Source organism: Callionymus lyra, chromosome 5 (genome assembly GCF_982586985.1).
Source record: "Callionymus lyra chromosome 5, fCalLyr1.hap1.1, whole genome shotgun sequence".
In the NCBI taxonomy this organism is placed as follows: domain Eukaryota; kingdom Metazoa; phylum Chordata; class Actinopteri; order Syngnathiformes; family Callionymidae; genus Callionymus; species Callionymus lyra.
In genome coordinates, this window is record NC_141822.1 from 1252759 (window position 1) to 1269919 (window position 17161).

Consider the following 17161-nt stretch of genomic DNA (forward strand, 5'->3'; position numbering starts at 1 on the left):
ATTAGTATCACTCCATACACTCCTGCTCCTGAACACACCACATGAACATTAGTATCACTCCATACACTCCTGCTCCTGAACACACCACATGAACATTAGTATCACTCCATACGCTCCTGCTCCTGAACACACCACATGAACATTAGTATCACTCCATACACTCCTGCTCCTGAACACACCACATGAACATTAGTATCACTCCATACACTCCTGCTCCTGAACACACCACATGAACATTAGTATCACTCCATACACTCCTGCTCCTGAACACACCACATGAACATTAGTATCACTCCATACACTCCTGCTCCTGAACACACCACATGAACATTAGTATCACTCCATACACTCCTGCTCCTGAACACACCACATGAACATTAGTATCACTCCATACACTCCTGCTCCTGAACACACCACATGAACATTAGTATCACTCCATACACTCCTGCTCCTGAACACACCACATGAACATTAGTATCACTCCATACACTCCTGCTCCTGAACACACCACATGAACATTAGTATCACTCCATACACTCCTGCTCCTGAACACACCACATGAACATTAGTATCACTCCATACACTCCTGCTCCTGAACACACCACATGAACATTAGTATCACTCCATACACTCCTGCTCCTGAACACACCACATGAACATTAGTATCACTCCATACACTCCTGCTCCTGAACACACCACATGAACATTAGTATCACTCCATACACTCCTGCTCCTGAACACACCACATGAACATTGATCACTAACATTAGTATCATAGTATTGTGACTCAAACACACATTTTAAACCCGTCAATATTTATAATATTTAATCTGCACTTTTGAAAATAAAAAGATATTATTGGAATAATAACATCCAACTATATGTGTAGAAAACATTCAATTTGAGAAAAAATAACCTTTCAAAAAGTCAATTATATGTTCATTATTAAAACATTAAGAAAAACAACATTTAAAAGTAAAAAACATGTTCATTCAATATTGTGATGACACTGAAACACACATCATTTGTGACACTTTTATACTGTGTGAACTGTGTCGTGGCTCCATCACAGATGGGTTAGTTAGGGTAAGTTAGTTAGTAATCAGTCGTACCTGTCTGACTGAGTTGAGGATGTTGACTTTACGCGACGTGTTCATGAGCACGAGGTTCGTTTGTTCTTTTTGCTTTTCCTCCCGGTGTCGTTCGAACGCCAGCTTCTCCTGCTGCTTCTGCACCTGCAGGAGTGTGTTGGATTAAGATACACAACAACAACACAACACAGTGTTGAGTTCAAAGACACACAACAACAACACAGTGTTGAGTTCAAAGATACACACAACAACAACACAGTGTTGAGTTCAAAGATACACACAACAACAACACAGTGTTGAGTTCAAAGATACACACAACAACAACACAGTGTTGAATTCAAAGACACACAACAACACAGTGTTGAATTCAAAGACACACACAACAACACAGTGTTGAGTTAAAAGATACACACAACAACACAGTGTTGCGTTAAAAGATACACAACAACACAGTGTTGAATTCAAAGACACACAACAACACAGTGTTGAATTCAAAGACACACAACAACACAGTGTTGAATTCAAAGACACACAACAACACAGTGTTGAATTCAAAGACACACAACAACACAGTGTTGAATTCAAAGACACACACAACAACACAGTGTTGAATTCAAAGACACACAACAACACAGTGTTGAATTCAAAGACACACACAACAACACAGTGTTGAATTCAAAGACACACACAACAACACAGTGTTGAATTCAAAGACACACACAACAACACAGTGTTGAGTTAAAAGATACACACAACAACACAGTGTTGAGTTAAAAGATACACACAACAACACAACAACAACAACACAGTGTTGAGTTAAAAGATACACAACAACACAGTGTTGAATTCAAAGACACACAACAACACAGTGTTGAATTCAAAGACACACAACAACACAGTGTTGAATTCAAAGACACACAACAACACAGTGTTGAATTCAAAGACACACAACAACACAGTGTTGAATTCAAAGACACACAACAACACAGTGTTGAATTCAAAGACACACAACAACACAACAGTGTTTGATGCTTGAATGAAAGGCTCGAGAAAACCTCACCTTTCTCTTCTCGTAGTCACTGAATTTATTCTGCAACACAAAAAGAGACTTTTTCCATCACAAAAACACAAGTGTGTGTGTTTGTGTTGCTTCATCTTCGTCTTGGTTATCCAGACGGTTCCAAGTCGAAGCGACTGTGCAGAGGTTCACACCTGAGATCACGAGGTGGTAACAATCGACTCTGGAACTACACACTCTACACACTGAACCTTCCGTCTAAGCAGAGTCTCGTTGGACGTCTGGACGCACCTGCCACGCCTCCTCCAGTCCGTCCACGCAGTCGACGGGAGGCTGAGCAGAGTCTTCCAGCACCGGCAGAAGGTACTGGGATGGAGGACAGTACTCTAGTCCCAGCTCTGCTCAGGGAGTGAAGAGCATTAACACGAGCACTTGAACAAGGTAATGTTCCACTGAACTGTGTCTGACAAGTCACTTTTTACTGTAACACAATAGTGTATTTTACTGTAACACAATAGTGTATTTCACTGTAACACAATAGTGTATTTTACTGTAACACAATAGTGTAACACAATAGTGTATTTTACTGTAACACAATAGTGTATTTTACTGTAACACAATAGTGTTACACAATAGTGTATTTTACTGTAACACAATAGTGTATTTTACTGTAACACAATAGTGTATTTAACTGTAACAAAAAAGTGTATTTTACTGTAACACAATAGTGTATTTTACTGTAACACAATAGTGTAACACAATAGTGTATTTTACTGTAACACAATAGTGTATTTAACTGTAACAAAAAAGTGTATTTTACTGTAACACAATAGTGTATTTTACTGTAACACAATAGTGTAACACAATAGTGTATTTTACTGTAACACAATAGTGTATTTAACTGTAACAAAATAGTGTATTTTACTGTAACACAATAGTGTATTTTACTGTAACACAATAGTGTAACACAATTGTGTATTTTACTGTAACACAATAGTGTATTTAACTGTAACAAAAAAGTGTATTTTACTGTAACACAATAGTGTATTTTACTGTAACACAATAGTGTAACACAATAGTGTATTTTACTGTAACACAATAGTGTATTTAACTGTAACAAAAAAGTGTATTTTACTGTAACAAAATAGTGTATTTTACTGTAACACAATAGTGTATTTTACTGTAACACAATAGTGTAACACAATAGTGTATTTTACTGTAACACAATAGTGTATTTAACTGTAACAAAAAAGTGTATTTTACTGTAACAAAATAGTGTATTTTACTGTAACACAATAGTGTATTTTACTGTAACACAATAGTGTTACACAATAGTGTATTTTACTGTAACACAATAGTGTATTTTACTGTAACACAATAGTGTATTTAACTGTAACAAAAAAAGTGTATTTTACTGTAACACAATAGTGTATTTTACTGTAACACAATAGTGTATTTTACTGTAACACAATAGTGTAACACAATAGTGTATTTTACTGTAACACAATAGTGTATTTAACTGTAACAAAAAAGTGTATTTTACTGTAACACAATAGTGTATTTTACTGTAACACAATAGTGTATTTAACTGTAACAAAAAAGTGTATTTTACTGTAACAAAATAGTGTATTTTACTGTAACACAATAGTGTATTTTACTGTAACACAATAGTGTAACACAATAGTGTATTTTACTGTAACACAATAGTGTATTTTACTGTAACACAATAGTGTAACACAATAGTGTATTTTACTGTAACACAATAGTGTATTTAACTGTAACAAAAAAGTGTATTTTACTGTAACAAAATAGTGTATTTTACTGTAACACAATAGTGTATTTTACTGTAACACAATAGTGTATTTTACTTTAACACAATAGTGTATTTTACTGTAACACAATAGTGTATTTAACTGTAACAAAAAAGTGTATTTTACTGTAACAAAATAGTGTATTTTACTGTAACACAATAGTGTATTTTACTGTAACACAATAGTGTATTTTACTTTAACACAATAGTGTATTTTACTGTAACACAATAGTGTATTTTACTGTAACACAATAGTGTATTTTACTGTAACACAATAGTGTATTTTACTGTAACACAATAGTGTAGTGAAGCATTAGAAAAAAAAAGTTTTCTTCATAGTGTGTCCGGAGGTGAGATTATACTCTGGAGCGACTTATGTGTGAAATTATTACCACATTATTATATCATTTCACATGTTATTCTCACACTAAACCACCAGAGGGCGCTCTAGGCCTGTGTTGATCATTTCCACGTAGAAGAGGAAGCATCTTCTACCTCCGGAGTTAGTTAGTTGTTTAAAAGTGACACGAGGATGAAGAGTTATTTGGAGTTACACGGATGGTTTGGTAAACTAGTTAGTTATTGATGCTATAGTTCTCTGAATAACTCTTCATATGTTATGTTAACATACCAGGTTCTCACTTCATGTAACGGAACATTATTCTGTTGTTGCCTCTAGTTTTATTTTAATCTTTCAAGATCACATGTCTGTTCTTGGATTTTATCAAATCAATTTCCCCCAAAAATGCGACTTATACTCCAGTGCGACTTATATATATTTTTCCTTCTTTATTGTGTATTTTATGTCTGGAGCGACTCGTGCTCCGGAGACACTTATAGTCCTGAGAATACTGTGAATGGTTTGTTAGTAATATATTATATACTATATATTATATATGTTAGAATGAAGGTTGGAATAAACAATACTTATGTTTTATGTTATAAAATGATAATATGTGGTGAATGCAGCGTCATATTGAAAAACTAAAACAATATTTTGGTCAAAGCCAAATAAATGTAAAACTGTAACGACTTGCGATTTAAACACAGTTCTATTGTCATGTCAATCAATGGATCAAACTGCTGACAGATCTCACCCGAGCACAGGAAGCGCTGGACGCTCTCCGTCCCGTCAGAACACACCCTCGAAGGAGGGAAGCTCATGTCTGCGGCGTCCAGTGAGAAGCTCTGAGCCGACAAACAAACATCTGTGTCCGACCGTCGCCTCCGTGGCTCACAAGTAAATACCTCCAGCGTGCGGATGTAGGCCAAGGATTTGGGCAGTTCTTGAATGTTGTTCTCGCTCACGTCCAGCGTGCGGAGGCTGATCATGGAGCTCAGCGAGGGCGGCAGATCTTTCAGGAGGTTTCCTTCAAGGAACCGGAGAATAGATGAAGAAGGGATGAAGAAGGGATGAAGAAGGGATGGAGAAGGGATGGAGAAGGGATGGAGAAGGGATGGAGAAGGGATGAAGAACGGATGAAGAACGGATGGAGAACGGATGGAGAACGGATGGAGAACGGATGAAGAAGGGATGAAGAAGGGATGAAGAATGGATGAAGAAGGGATGAAGAAGGGATGAAGAAGGGATGAAGAAGGGATGGAGAACGGATGGAGAACGGATGGAGAACGGATGGAGAACGGATGGAGAACGGATGGAGAACGGATGGAGAACGGATGGAGAACGGATGGAGAACGGATGGAGAACGGATGGAGAACGGATGAAGAACGGATGGAGAACGGATGGAGAACGGATGGAGAACGGATGAAGAAGGGATGAAGAAGGGATGAAGAAGGGATGAAGAAGGGATGGAGAATGGATGGAGAACGGATGGAGAACGGATGGAGAACGGATGGAGAACGGATGGAGAACGGATGAAGAACGGATGGAGAACGGATGGAGAACGGATGGAGAACGGATGGAGAACGGATGAAGAAGGGATGAAGAAGGGATGAAGAAGGGATGAAGAACGGATGGAGAACGGATGGAGAAGGGATGGAGAAGGGATGAAGAACGGATGAAGAACGGATGGAGAACGGATGGAGAACGGATGGAGAACGGATGGAGAACGGATGAAGAACGGATGGAGAACGGATGGAGAACGGATGGAGAACGGATGGAGAACGGATGAAGAAGGGATGAAGAAGGGATGGAGAACGGATGGAGAACGGATGAAGAACGGATGGAGAACGGATGGAGAACGGATGAAGAACGGATGGAGAACGGATGGAGAACGGATGGAGAACGGATGGAGAAGGGATGAAGAAGGGATGGAGAACGGATGGAGAACGGATGAAGAACGGATGGAGAACGGATGAAGAACGGATGAAGAACGGATGGAGAACGGATGGAGAACGGATGAAGAACGGATGGAGAACGGATGGAGAACGGATGAAGAACGGATGGAGAACGGATGAAGAACGGATGAAGAACGGATGGAGAACGGATGGAGAACGGATGGAGAACGGATGAAGAACGGATGGAGAACGGATGGAGAACGGATGGAGAACGGATGAAGAAGGGATGAAGAACGGATGGAGAACGGATGGAGAACGGATGAAGAAGGGATGAAGAAGGGATGAAGAACGGATGGAGAACGGATGGAGAAGGGATGGAGAAGGGATGAAGAACGGATGAAGAACGGATGGAGAACGGATGGAGAACGGATGGAGAACGGATGAAGAAGGGATGAAGAAGGGATGAAGAAGGGATGAAGAAGGGATGGAAAACGGATGGAGAACGGATGGAGAACGGATGGAGAACGGATGGAGAACGGATGAAGAAGGGATGGAGAACGGATGGAGAACGGATGGAGAACGGATGAAGAAGGGATGAAGAACGGATGGAGAACGGATGGAGAACGGATGGAGAACGGATGAAGAAGGGATGAAGAAGGGATGGAGAACGGATGGAGAACGGATGAAGAACGGATGGAGAACGGATGAAGAAGGGATGAAGAAGGGATGAAGAAGGGATGAAGAAGGGATGAAGAAGGGATGGAGAAGGGATGGAGAACGGATGGAGAACGGATGGAGAACGGATGGAGAACGGATGAAGAACGGATGAAGAACGGATGAAGAGCGGATGAAGAACGGATGAAGAGCGGATGGAGAACGGATGGAGAACGGATGGAGAACGGATGGAGAAGGGATGGAGAAGGGATGAAGAACGGATGAAGAACGGATGGAGAACGGATGGAGAACGGATGGAGAACGGATGAAGAAGGGATGAAGAAGGGATGAAGAATGGATGAAGAAGGGATGAAGAAGGGATGAAGAAGGGATGAAGAAGGGATGGAGAACGGATGGAGAACGGATGGAGAACGGATGGAGAACGGATGGAGAACGGATGGAGAACGGATGGAGAACGGATGGAGAACGGATGGAGAACGGATGGAGAACGGATGGAGAACGGATGAAGAACGGATGGAGAACGGATGGAGAACGGATGGAGAACGGATGAAGAAGGGATGAAGAAGGGATGAAGAAGGGATGAAGAAGGGATGGAGAATGGATGGAGAACGGATGGAGAACGGATGGAGAACGGATGGAGAACGGATGGAGAACGGATGAAGAACGGATGGAGAACGGATGGAGAACGGATGGAGAACGGATGGAGAACGGATGAAGAAGGGATGAAGAAGGGATGAAGAAGGGATGAAGAACGGATGGAGAACGGATGGAGAAGGGATGGAGAAGGGATGAAGAACGGATGAAGAACGGATGGAGAACGGATGGAGAACGGATGGAGAACGGATGGAGAACGGATGAAGAACGGATGGAGAACGGATGGAGAACGGATGGAGAACGGATGGAGAACGGATGGAGAACGGATGAAGAAGGGATGAAGAAGGGATGGAGAACGGATGGAGAACGGATGAAGAACGGATGGAGAACGGATGGAGAACGGATGAAGAACGGATGGAGAACGGATGGAGAACGGATGGAGAACGGATGGAGAAGGGATGAAGAAGGGATGGAGAACGGATGGAGAACGGATGAAGAACGGATGGAGAACGGATGAAGAACGGATGAAGAACGGATGGAGAACGGATGGAGAACGGATGAAGAACGGATGGAGAACGGATGGAGAACGGATGAAGAACGGATGGAGAACGGATGAAGAACGGATGAAGAACGGATGGAGAACGGATGGAGAACGGATGGAGAACGGATGAAGAACGGATGGAGAACGGATGGAGAACGGATGGAGAACGGATGAAGAAGGGATGAAGAACGGATGGAGAACGGATGGAGAACGGATGAAGAAGGGATGAAGAAGGGATGAAGAACGGATGGAGAACGGATGGAGAAGGGATGGAGAAGGGATGAAGAACGGATGAAGAACGGATGGAGAACGGATGGAGAACGGATGGAGAACGGATGAAGAAGGGATGAAGAAGGGATGAAGAAGGGATGAAGAAGGGATGGAAAACGGATGGAGAACGGATGGAGAACGGATGGAGAACGGATGGAGAACGGATGAAGAAGGGATGGAGAACGGATGGAGAACGGATGGAGAACGGATGAAGAAGGGATGAAGAACGGATGGAGAACGGATGGAGAACGGATGGAGAACGGATGAAGAAGGGATGAAGAAGGGATGGAGAACGGATGGAGAACGGATGAAGAACGGATGGAGAACGGATGAAGAAGGGATGAAGAAGGGATGAAGAAGGGATGAAGAAGGGATGGAGAAGGGATGGAGAAGGGATGGAGAACGGATGGAGAACGGATGGAGAACGGATGGAGAACGGATGAAGAACGGATGAAGAACGGATGAAGAGCGGATGAAGAACGGATGAAGAGCGGATGGAGAACGGATGGAGAACGGATGAAGAAGGGATGAAGAACGGATGAAGAACGGATGGAGAACGGATGGAGAACGGATGGAGAACGGATGAAGAACGGATGGAGAACGGATGGAGAACGGATGGAGAACGGATGGAGAACGGATGGAGAACGGATGAAGAAGGGATGAAGAAGGGATGGAGAACGGATGGAGAACGGATGGATAACGGATGAAGAACGGATGGAGAACGGATGGAGAACGGATGGAGAACGGATGGAGAACGGATGGAGAACGGATGAAGAAGGGATGGAGAACGGATGAAGAAGGGATGGAGAACGGATGAAGAACGGATGGAGAACGGATGGAGAACGGATGGAGAACGGATGAAGAAGGGATGAAGAAGGGATGGAGAACGGATGAAGAACGGATGGAGAACGGATGGAGAACGGATGGAGAACGGATGGAGAATGGATGAAGAAGGGATGGAGAACGGATGGAGAACGGATGGAGAACGGATGGAGAAGGGATGGAGAAGGGATGAAGAAGGGATGAAGAAGGGATGAAGAAGGGATGAAGAAGGGATGAAGAAGGGATGGAGAACGGATGAAGAACGGATGGAGAACGGATGGAGAACGGATGAAGAAGGGATGAAGAAGGGATGAAGAAGGGATGAAGAAGGGATGAAGAAGGGATGAAGAAGGGATGAAGAAGGGATGGAGAACGGATGAAGAACGGATGGAGAACGGATGGAGAACGGATGGAGAACGGATGGAGAACGGATGGAGAACGGATGAAGAAGGGATGAAGAAGGGATGAAGAAGGGATGAAGAAGGGATGAAGAAGGGATGAAGAAGGGATGAAGAAGGGATGAAGAAGGGATGGAGAACGGATGAAGAACGGATGAAGAAGGGATGAAGAAGGGATGAAGAAGGGATGAAGAAGGGATGAAGAAGGGATGAAGAATGTTGCAAACGTTGAAGCGAGTCGTTACCTTTCAGGTTGAGAGTCTGAAGAAGACGTAGATCTCCAACAGAGTCTGGAAGAATCTTCAGACGGTTCTTTTCCAGATTCAGGATCTGAACAGAGAAGATAATGTTCCAGGAAGTTTCTTCATTCACAACCTCATGTTTTGCTAAGATGTTCCACGAGGGCAGTTTGACCGACTATGATCACGTCCTTCACCTCTTGAGGGACCAAACAGAAGTTCAGCCTCGTCTGTGATATTTGTTATACAGTATTCTGAGCCGCTCTAGTAGAAGAACTCACATTTCTCCTTCAAACTCTTCACTGGCTTCTTTCAGGATCATTTTAAAATTCTGGTTCTTACTTTCAGATCTATTCATGGTCAGACCTTCATGATCTGATCCAGACTTACACCCCAGCTCGGGCTCTGAGGTCTGTGGATCAGAATCTACTGATGGTTCCTGAACTTCTGGACCAGAGGAGAGAAATCCTTCCAGACTGTTGCTCCTAAGCTTTGGAACCATCTCTGTGTTTGATGATCTACTGACTCCTTCAAGAAACATCTGTGTTTGATGATCTACTGACTCCTTCAAGAAACATCTGTGTTTGATGATCTACTGACTCCTTCAAGAAACATCTGTGTTTGATGATCTACTGACTCCTTCAAGAAACATCTGTGTTTGATGATCTACTGACTCCTTCATGAAACATCTGTGTTTGATGATCTACTGACTCCTTTAAGAAACATCTGTGTTGATGATCTACTGACTCCTTCATGAAACATCTGTGTTTGATGATCTACTGACTCCTTTAAGAAACATCTGTGTTGATGATCTACTGACTCCTTCAAGAAACATGTGTGTTTGATGATCTACTGACTCCTTCAAGAAACATGTGTGTTTGATGATCTACTGACTCCTTCAAGAAACATCTGTGTTTGATGATCTACTGACTCCTTCAAGAAACATCTGTGTTTGATGATCTACTGACTCCTTCAAGAAACATCTGTGTTTGATGATCTACTGACTCCTTCAAGAAACATGTGTGTTTGATGATCTACTGACTCCTTCAAGAAACATGTGTGTTTGATGATCTACTGACTCCTTCAAGAAACATCTGTGTTTGATGATCTACTGACTCCTTTAAGAAACATCTGTGTTTGATGATCTACTGACTCCTTCAAGAAACATCTGTGTTTGATGATCTACTGACTCCTTTAAGAAATATCTGTGTTTGATGATCTACTGACTCCTTCAAGAAACATCTGTGTTTGATGATCTACTGACTCCTTCAAGAAACATCTGTGTTTGATGATCTACTGACTCCTTCAAGAAACATCTCAACACACTTTGATTTGAGCTTTTCCTTGATTCTCTGAGACTCTAAATTTGATCTTCTAAAGTATTTTAACTGTGTATTGTTTTGATTGTTCTTTATGATCCTGGTCTACAAAGATCCATGAACAACCATCACTAACTTACTTATACATGTTTTCTAAAGGAGATGAAATGATGAAAACATGACTGAATCTCATGAAGATACTTCATGTTGCCTCCTCTTTACATCATAAACATACATCATATTTTATTATTTAGTTTTAATTATCCTGTAGTACCTCTTCACTGTACTAGTACCTCTTCAATGTACTAGTACTTCTTCACTGTACTAGTACCTCTTCACTGTACTAGTACCTCTTCAATGTACTAGTACCTCTTCACTGTACTAGTACTTCTTCACTGTACTAGTACCTCTTCACTGTACTAGTACCTCTTCACTGTACTAGTACTTCTTCACTGTACTAGTACCTCTTCACTGTACTAGTACCTCTTCAATGTACTAGAAGAGGTACTAGTACCTCTTCACTGTACTAGTACCTCTTCAATGTACTAGTACCTCTTCACTGTACTAGTACCTCTTCAATGTACTAGTACCTCTTCAATGTACTAGAAGAGGTACTAGTACCTCTTCACTGTACTAGTACCTCTTCAATGTACTAGTACCTCTTCAATGTACTAGAAGAGGTACTAGTACCTCTTCAATGTACTAGTACCTCTTCACTGTACTAGTACCTCTTCAATGTACTAGTACCTCTTCAATGTACTAGAAGAGGTACTAGTACCTCTTCACTGTACTAGTACAGTGAAGAGGTACTAGTACCTCTTCACTGTACTAGTACCTCTTCACTGTACTAGAAGAGGTACTAGTACCTCTTCACTGTACTAGTACAGTGAAGAGGTACTAGTACCTCTTCACTGTACTAGTACCTCTTCAATGTACTAGAAGAGGTACTAGTACCTCTTCACTGTACTAGTACCTCTTCAATGTACTAGTACCTCTTCAATGTACTAGAAGAGGTACTAGTACCTCTTCAATGTACTAGTACCTCTTCACTGTACTAGTACCTCTTCAATGTACTAGTACCTCTTCAATGTACTAGAAGAGGTACTAGTACCTCTTCACTGTACTAGTACAGTGAAGAGGTACTAGTACAGTGAAGGTTACTGACGTCCCATCATTTCTACCTGCAGTGACGACAACTTCCCGATGTCATCTGGCAGCGAAGTGATCTTGTTCTCGTGAAGATCCAGAACCTAAACACACATCAGGAAGTTTTCATGTGAAACACATTCAACCAGCAGGTGTGAGTTTAGCTGAAGCAGCAGAACTTTTGTTCTCTTTCATTCTTTCTTTTCATTTTACCTTTAAAGTCATCAAAGAGCAGACGTCGCAGCCTTTGGGCAGCAGAGTCCGCAGCTCGTTGTTGTGGAGGATGAGAACCTGCAGGGAGGAGGATGGATGGGATCAATGGAAACTATAACAATCAACTACTAGTAATAACTTAACTAATAAATAACTAGTATAACATGACATAAAAAAGGCAATACAAATTATTCTTATTTTCTACTCACCTTTTTCTGAAGAACTCTGCAGATGGAAAAGGCACTTGAAGGAACCTGTGCCAGGAATAATTCTTGTTTAAAAAGATAATAATGGTCAACTTTTATAACTTTATATTGGAATAAATAATTAATATCATCTAAAGAGTTAATCAGCTGCTGATCTTAGAGACATTTGTTGAGGTTTCATTCATGGTGTCTGTAGATACACGAGTTTATTCCACATGAAGATGCTTGTATTTGGTTAAAACTTCTTCAGCTTCAGGGATGTTAGTTTAGGTTAGTTTAGGTTAGTTTAGGTTAGTTTAGTTTAGTTTAGTTTAGTTTAGTTTAGTTTAGTTTAGTTTAGTTTAGTTTAGTTTAGTTTAGTTTAGTTTAGGTTAGTTTAGGTTAGGTTAGTTTAGGTTAGTTTAGTTTAGTTTAGTTTAGGTTAGGTTAGGTTAGGTTAGGTTAGTTTAGGTTAGTTTAGTTTAGTTTAGTTTAGGTTAGGTTAGGTTAGGTTAGTTTAGGTTAGGTTAGGTTAGTTTAGTTTAGTTTAGTTTAGTTTAGGTTAGGTTAGGTTAGTTTAGGTTAGGTTAGGTTAGGTTAGGTTAGTTTAGGTTAGGTTAGGTTAGTTTAGTTTAGTTTAGGTTAGGTTAGGTTAGGTTAGGTTAGTTTAGGTTAGGTTAGGTTAGGTTAGTTTAGGTTAGTTTAGGTTAGGTTAGTTTAGTTTAGGTTAGTTTAGGTTAGTTTAGGTTAGGTTAGTTTAGGTTAGGTTAGGTTAGGTTAGTTTAGTTTAGGTTAGTTTAGGTTAGGTTAGGTTAGGTTAGTTTAGGTTAGGTTAGTTTAGGTTAGTTTAGGTTAGGTTAGGTTAGGTTAGTTTAGTTTAGGTTAGTTTAGTTTAGGTTAGGTTAGGTTAGGTTAGTTTAGTTTAGGTTAGTTTAGGTTAGGTTAGGTTAGTTTAGGTTAGTTTAGGTTAGGTTAGTTTAGTTTAGGTTAGTTTAGGTTAGTTTAGGTTAGGTTAGTTTAGGTTAGTTTAGTTTAGTTTAGGTTAGGTTAGGTTAGTTTAGGTTAGTTTAGTTTAGTTTAGGTTAGGTTGGGTTAGTTTAGGTTAGGTTAGTTTAGTTTAGTTTAGTTTAGTTTAGGTTAGGTTAGGTTAGGTTAGTTTAGGTTAGGTTAGGTTAGGTTAGGTTAGGTTAGTTTAGTTTAGGTTAGGTTAGGTTAGGTTAGTTTAGGTTAGGTTAGGTTAGTTTAGGTTAGTTTAGTTTAGGTTAGTTTAGGTTAGGTTAGGTTAGTTTAGGTTAGGTTAGTTTAGTTTAGGTTAGTTTAGTTTAGTTTAGGTTAGGTTAGGTTAGTTTAGGTTAGGTTAGTTTAGGTTAGTTTAGGTTAGGTTAGGTTAGGTTAGGTTAGTTTAGTTTAGTTTAGGTTAGTTTAGTTTAGGTTAGGTTAGGTTAGGTTAGTTTAGTTTAGGTTAGGTTAGTTTAGGTTAGGTTAGGTTAGGTTAGGTTAGTTTAGGTTAGGTTAGGTTAGGTTAGTTTAGGTTAGTTTAGGTTAGGTTAGTTTAGTTTAGGTTAGTTTAGGTTAGTTTAGGTTAGGTTAGTTTAGGTTAGGTTAGTTTAGGTTAGGTTAGTTTAGTTTAGTTTAGGTTAGGTTAGGTTAGTTTAGGTTAGGTTAGTTTAGGTTAGTTTAGGTTAGGTTAGTTTAGTTTAGTTTAGTTTAGGTTAGTTTAGGTTAGGTTAGGTTAGGTTAGGTTAGTTTAGTTTAGGTTAGGTTAGTTTAGTTTAGGTTAGTTTAGGTTAGGTTAGGTTAGTTTAGGTTAGGTTAGTTTAGGTTAGGTTAGTTTAGGTTAGTTTAGGTTAGTTTAGTTTAGTTTAGTTTAGGTTAGTTTAGTTTAGGTTAGTTTAGGTAGAACTTTATTGATGCGAGTCACTCTCACCTCTGACAGTTCACACGACGATATGTCCAGGATGTCATCGGCTCCAGCCTCCTTGGACTGGAAACATATTTAAATGATATTTTCAGGATTAAACAAAGTCTAAACACGTCTATCACATATATGTGGGACGTGAGGTCGAAGGTCGCACCCGACACAGCTGATACTCCAGCCTCTTCTGAGAGTCTCCGTAGGGCTTCCTCTTCTTGAAGAACAGAGGCATCTTGTCTCCTGCCCGTCCAGACGCTTCCGACGCTTCTGGAGGAAAACCAGGGATTTAGACCTTAATCATATATAATAATATTCAATATTTAACTCTCGTAAGGATGAGAAGTTTAGTAAAACCATCCAAATAATAAGGTTATTAAAAGAACAATTCGATTGTTTGAGTCTAACAAAGATACAAATGAATGTAATTCCATACAAACCATGTGTATTGAATCCAGTCATGCGGGTGTGACGCTGTTATTACCGTAACTGGCGCATTATTTCCGCCATTTCAGTTTGATGACGAAAGACAGTGAAAGATCATCGTCAAGAATCGACATCACGTGAGAAAATGTTCCAGAGTTTCGTACAAATATCTGACATTAAATCCTAAAAGCGAGACTGAACGAGGACACTTGTAAATGCTAACACATTAGCTGTAGCTGCTAACGCGTCTAAACACACCCAGAGTGACAGTTTCTTCATACATCACATTTGATTGACACTTACAGGCGAGAAAATGATCTTTTATCCTCCTTTATCCTCCTTTATCCTCCTTTATCCTCCTTTATCTTCCGATACTTTCAAGATGTTCGCCTGGAAACTGTCGATAATAAACGACCAAAGAATAATGAAAAGGTTTGAGTCCAAGTGCGGAATAATGACGAGTTACCAGTGAAAGTTGTCAATATCGTAATGTTTTAGTGGAAGAAGAAGAAAGTATTTGAGGATCTAAAGTCAAAGATAAACCACAACAAATCTGCTTCACTTCTTCTTCGGCTTTTCATTGACGTTTTCACACGCGCCACACCTCGCCCCCTAGAGTCTGAACCGTGTCACTGCACTGCCCGTCTCGTGGACTTTTACTATAAAATAAACATTTTTACAAAATACAAGAAATAAATGTTTATGTATAAATAAATGTTTATGTAGAAATAAATGTTTATGTACAAATAAATGTTTATGTACAAATAAATGTTTATGTATAAATAAATGTTTATGTACAAATAAATGTTTATGTATAAATAAATGTTTATGTATAAATAAATATTTATGTACAAATAAATGTTTATGTATAAATAAATGTTTATGTATAAATAAATGTTTATTATAAATAAATATTTATGTACAAATAAATGTTTATGTATAAATAAATGTTTATGTACAAATAAATGTTTATGTATAAATAAATGTTTATGTAGAAATAAATGTTTATGTATAAATAAATATTTATGTACAAATAAATGTTTATGTATAAATAAATGTTTATGTATAAATAAATGTTTATGTAGAATTAAATGTTTATGTACAAATAAATGTTTCTGTACAAATAATAATCGCAACAAAACTCTATAAGACTTAATATTTATGTAGGTGAGATAAGAAGTTTACACACTAGAGGGCGCTCTTTACTTATTTTCCATGTATTATAACTTTCATTTTCTAGTTTAACAGCAGCAGCGATAAGATGTATAATAATAATAATAATAAAATAATAATGATATTTATTTAATTTTTATTATGATAAGATGTATAATAATAATAATAAAATAATAATGATATTTATTTAATTGTTATTATGATAAGATGTATAATAATAATAATAATTAAATAATAATGATATTTATTTAATTGTTATTATGATAAGATGTATAATAATAATAATAATAAAATAATAATGATATTTATTTAATTTTTATTATGATAAGATGTATAATAATAATAATAAAATAATAATGATATTTATTTAATTGTTATTATGATAAGATGTATAATAATAATAATAAAATAATAATGATATTTATTTAATTTTTATTATGATAAGATGTATAATAATAATAAAATAATAATGTTATTTATTTAATTTGTATTATGATAAGATGTATAATAATAATAATAAAATAATAATTATATTTATTTAATTTTTATTATGATAAGATGTATAATAATAATAATAAAATAATAATGATATTTATTTAATTGTTATTATGATAAGATGTATAATAATAATAATAATAAAATAATAATGATATTTATTTAATTTTTATTATGATAAGATGTATAATAATAATAATAAAATAATAATGATATTTATTTAATTTTTATTATGATAAGATGTATAATAATAATAATAAAATAATAATGATATTTATTTAATTTTTATTATGATAAGATGTATAATAATAATAATAAAATAATAATGATATTTATTTAATTTTTATTATGATAAGATGTATAATAATAATAATAAAATAATAATGATATTTATTTAATTGTTATTATGATAAGATGTATAATAATAATAATAAAATAATAATGATATTTATTTATTTTTTATTATGATAAGATGTATAATAATAATAAAATAATAATGTTATTTATTTAATTTGTATTATGATAAGATGTATAATAATAATAATAAAATAATAATTATATTTATTTAATTTTTATTATGATAAGATTTATAATAA

General features: G+C 37.7%; 1 protein-coding gene across 3 annotated transcripts in view; it reads right to left on the reverse strand.

The window, feature by feature from the left end:
• The window catches only part of lrsam1 (leucine rich repeat and sterile alpha motif containing 1), a 42555-nt gene extending 27086 nt beyond the window's left edge, over positions 1-15469 (reverse strand). For 2 of the 3 annotated variants that reach the window (XM_087790412.1, XM_087790410.1), the window contains exons 1-12: positions 15201-15469; positions 14635-14741; positions 14487-14543; positions 12584-12628; positions 12375-12452; positions 12197-12265; positions 9703-9787; positions 5168-5289; positions 5017-5107; positions 2401-2507; positions 2152-2181; positions 1113-1235 (exon numbers count right to left, since the gene is read on the reverse strand). In XM_087790412.1, the coding sequence (XP_087646538.1) occupies positions 1113-1235; positions 2152-2181; positions 2401-2507; positions 5017-5107; positions 5168-5289; positions 9703-9787; positions 12197-12265; positions 12375-12452; positions 12584-12628; positions 14487-14543; positions 14635-14706 (879 nt within the window). In that variant the 5' untranslated portion in view covers positions 14707-14741; positions 15201-15469. The remainder of the gene's footprint in view (positions 1-1112; positions 1236-2151; positions 2182-2400; positions 2508-5016; positions 5108-5167; positions 5290-9702; positions 9788-12196; positions 12266-12374; positions 12453-12583; positions 12629-14486; positions 14544-14634; positions 14742-15200) is intronic. The other variant, XM_087790411.1, reaches the window with a different exon arrangement.
• Positions 15470-17161: the final 1692 nt, after the last annotated feature.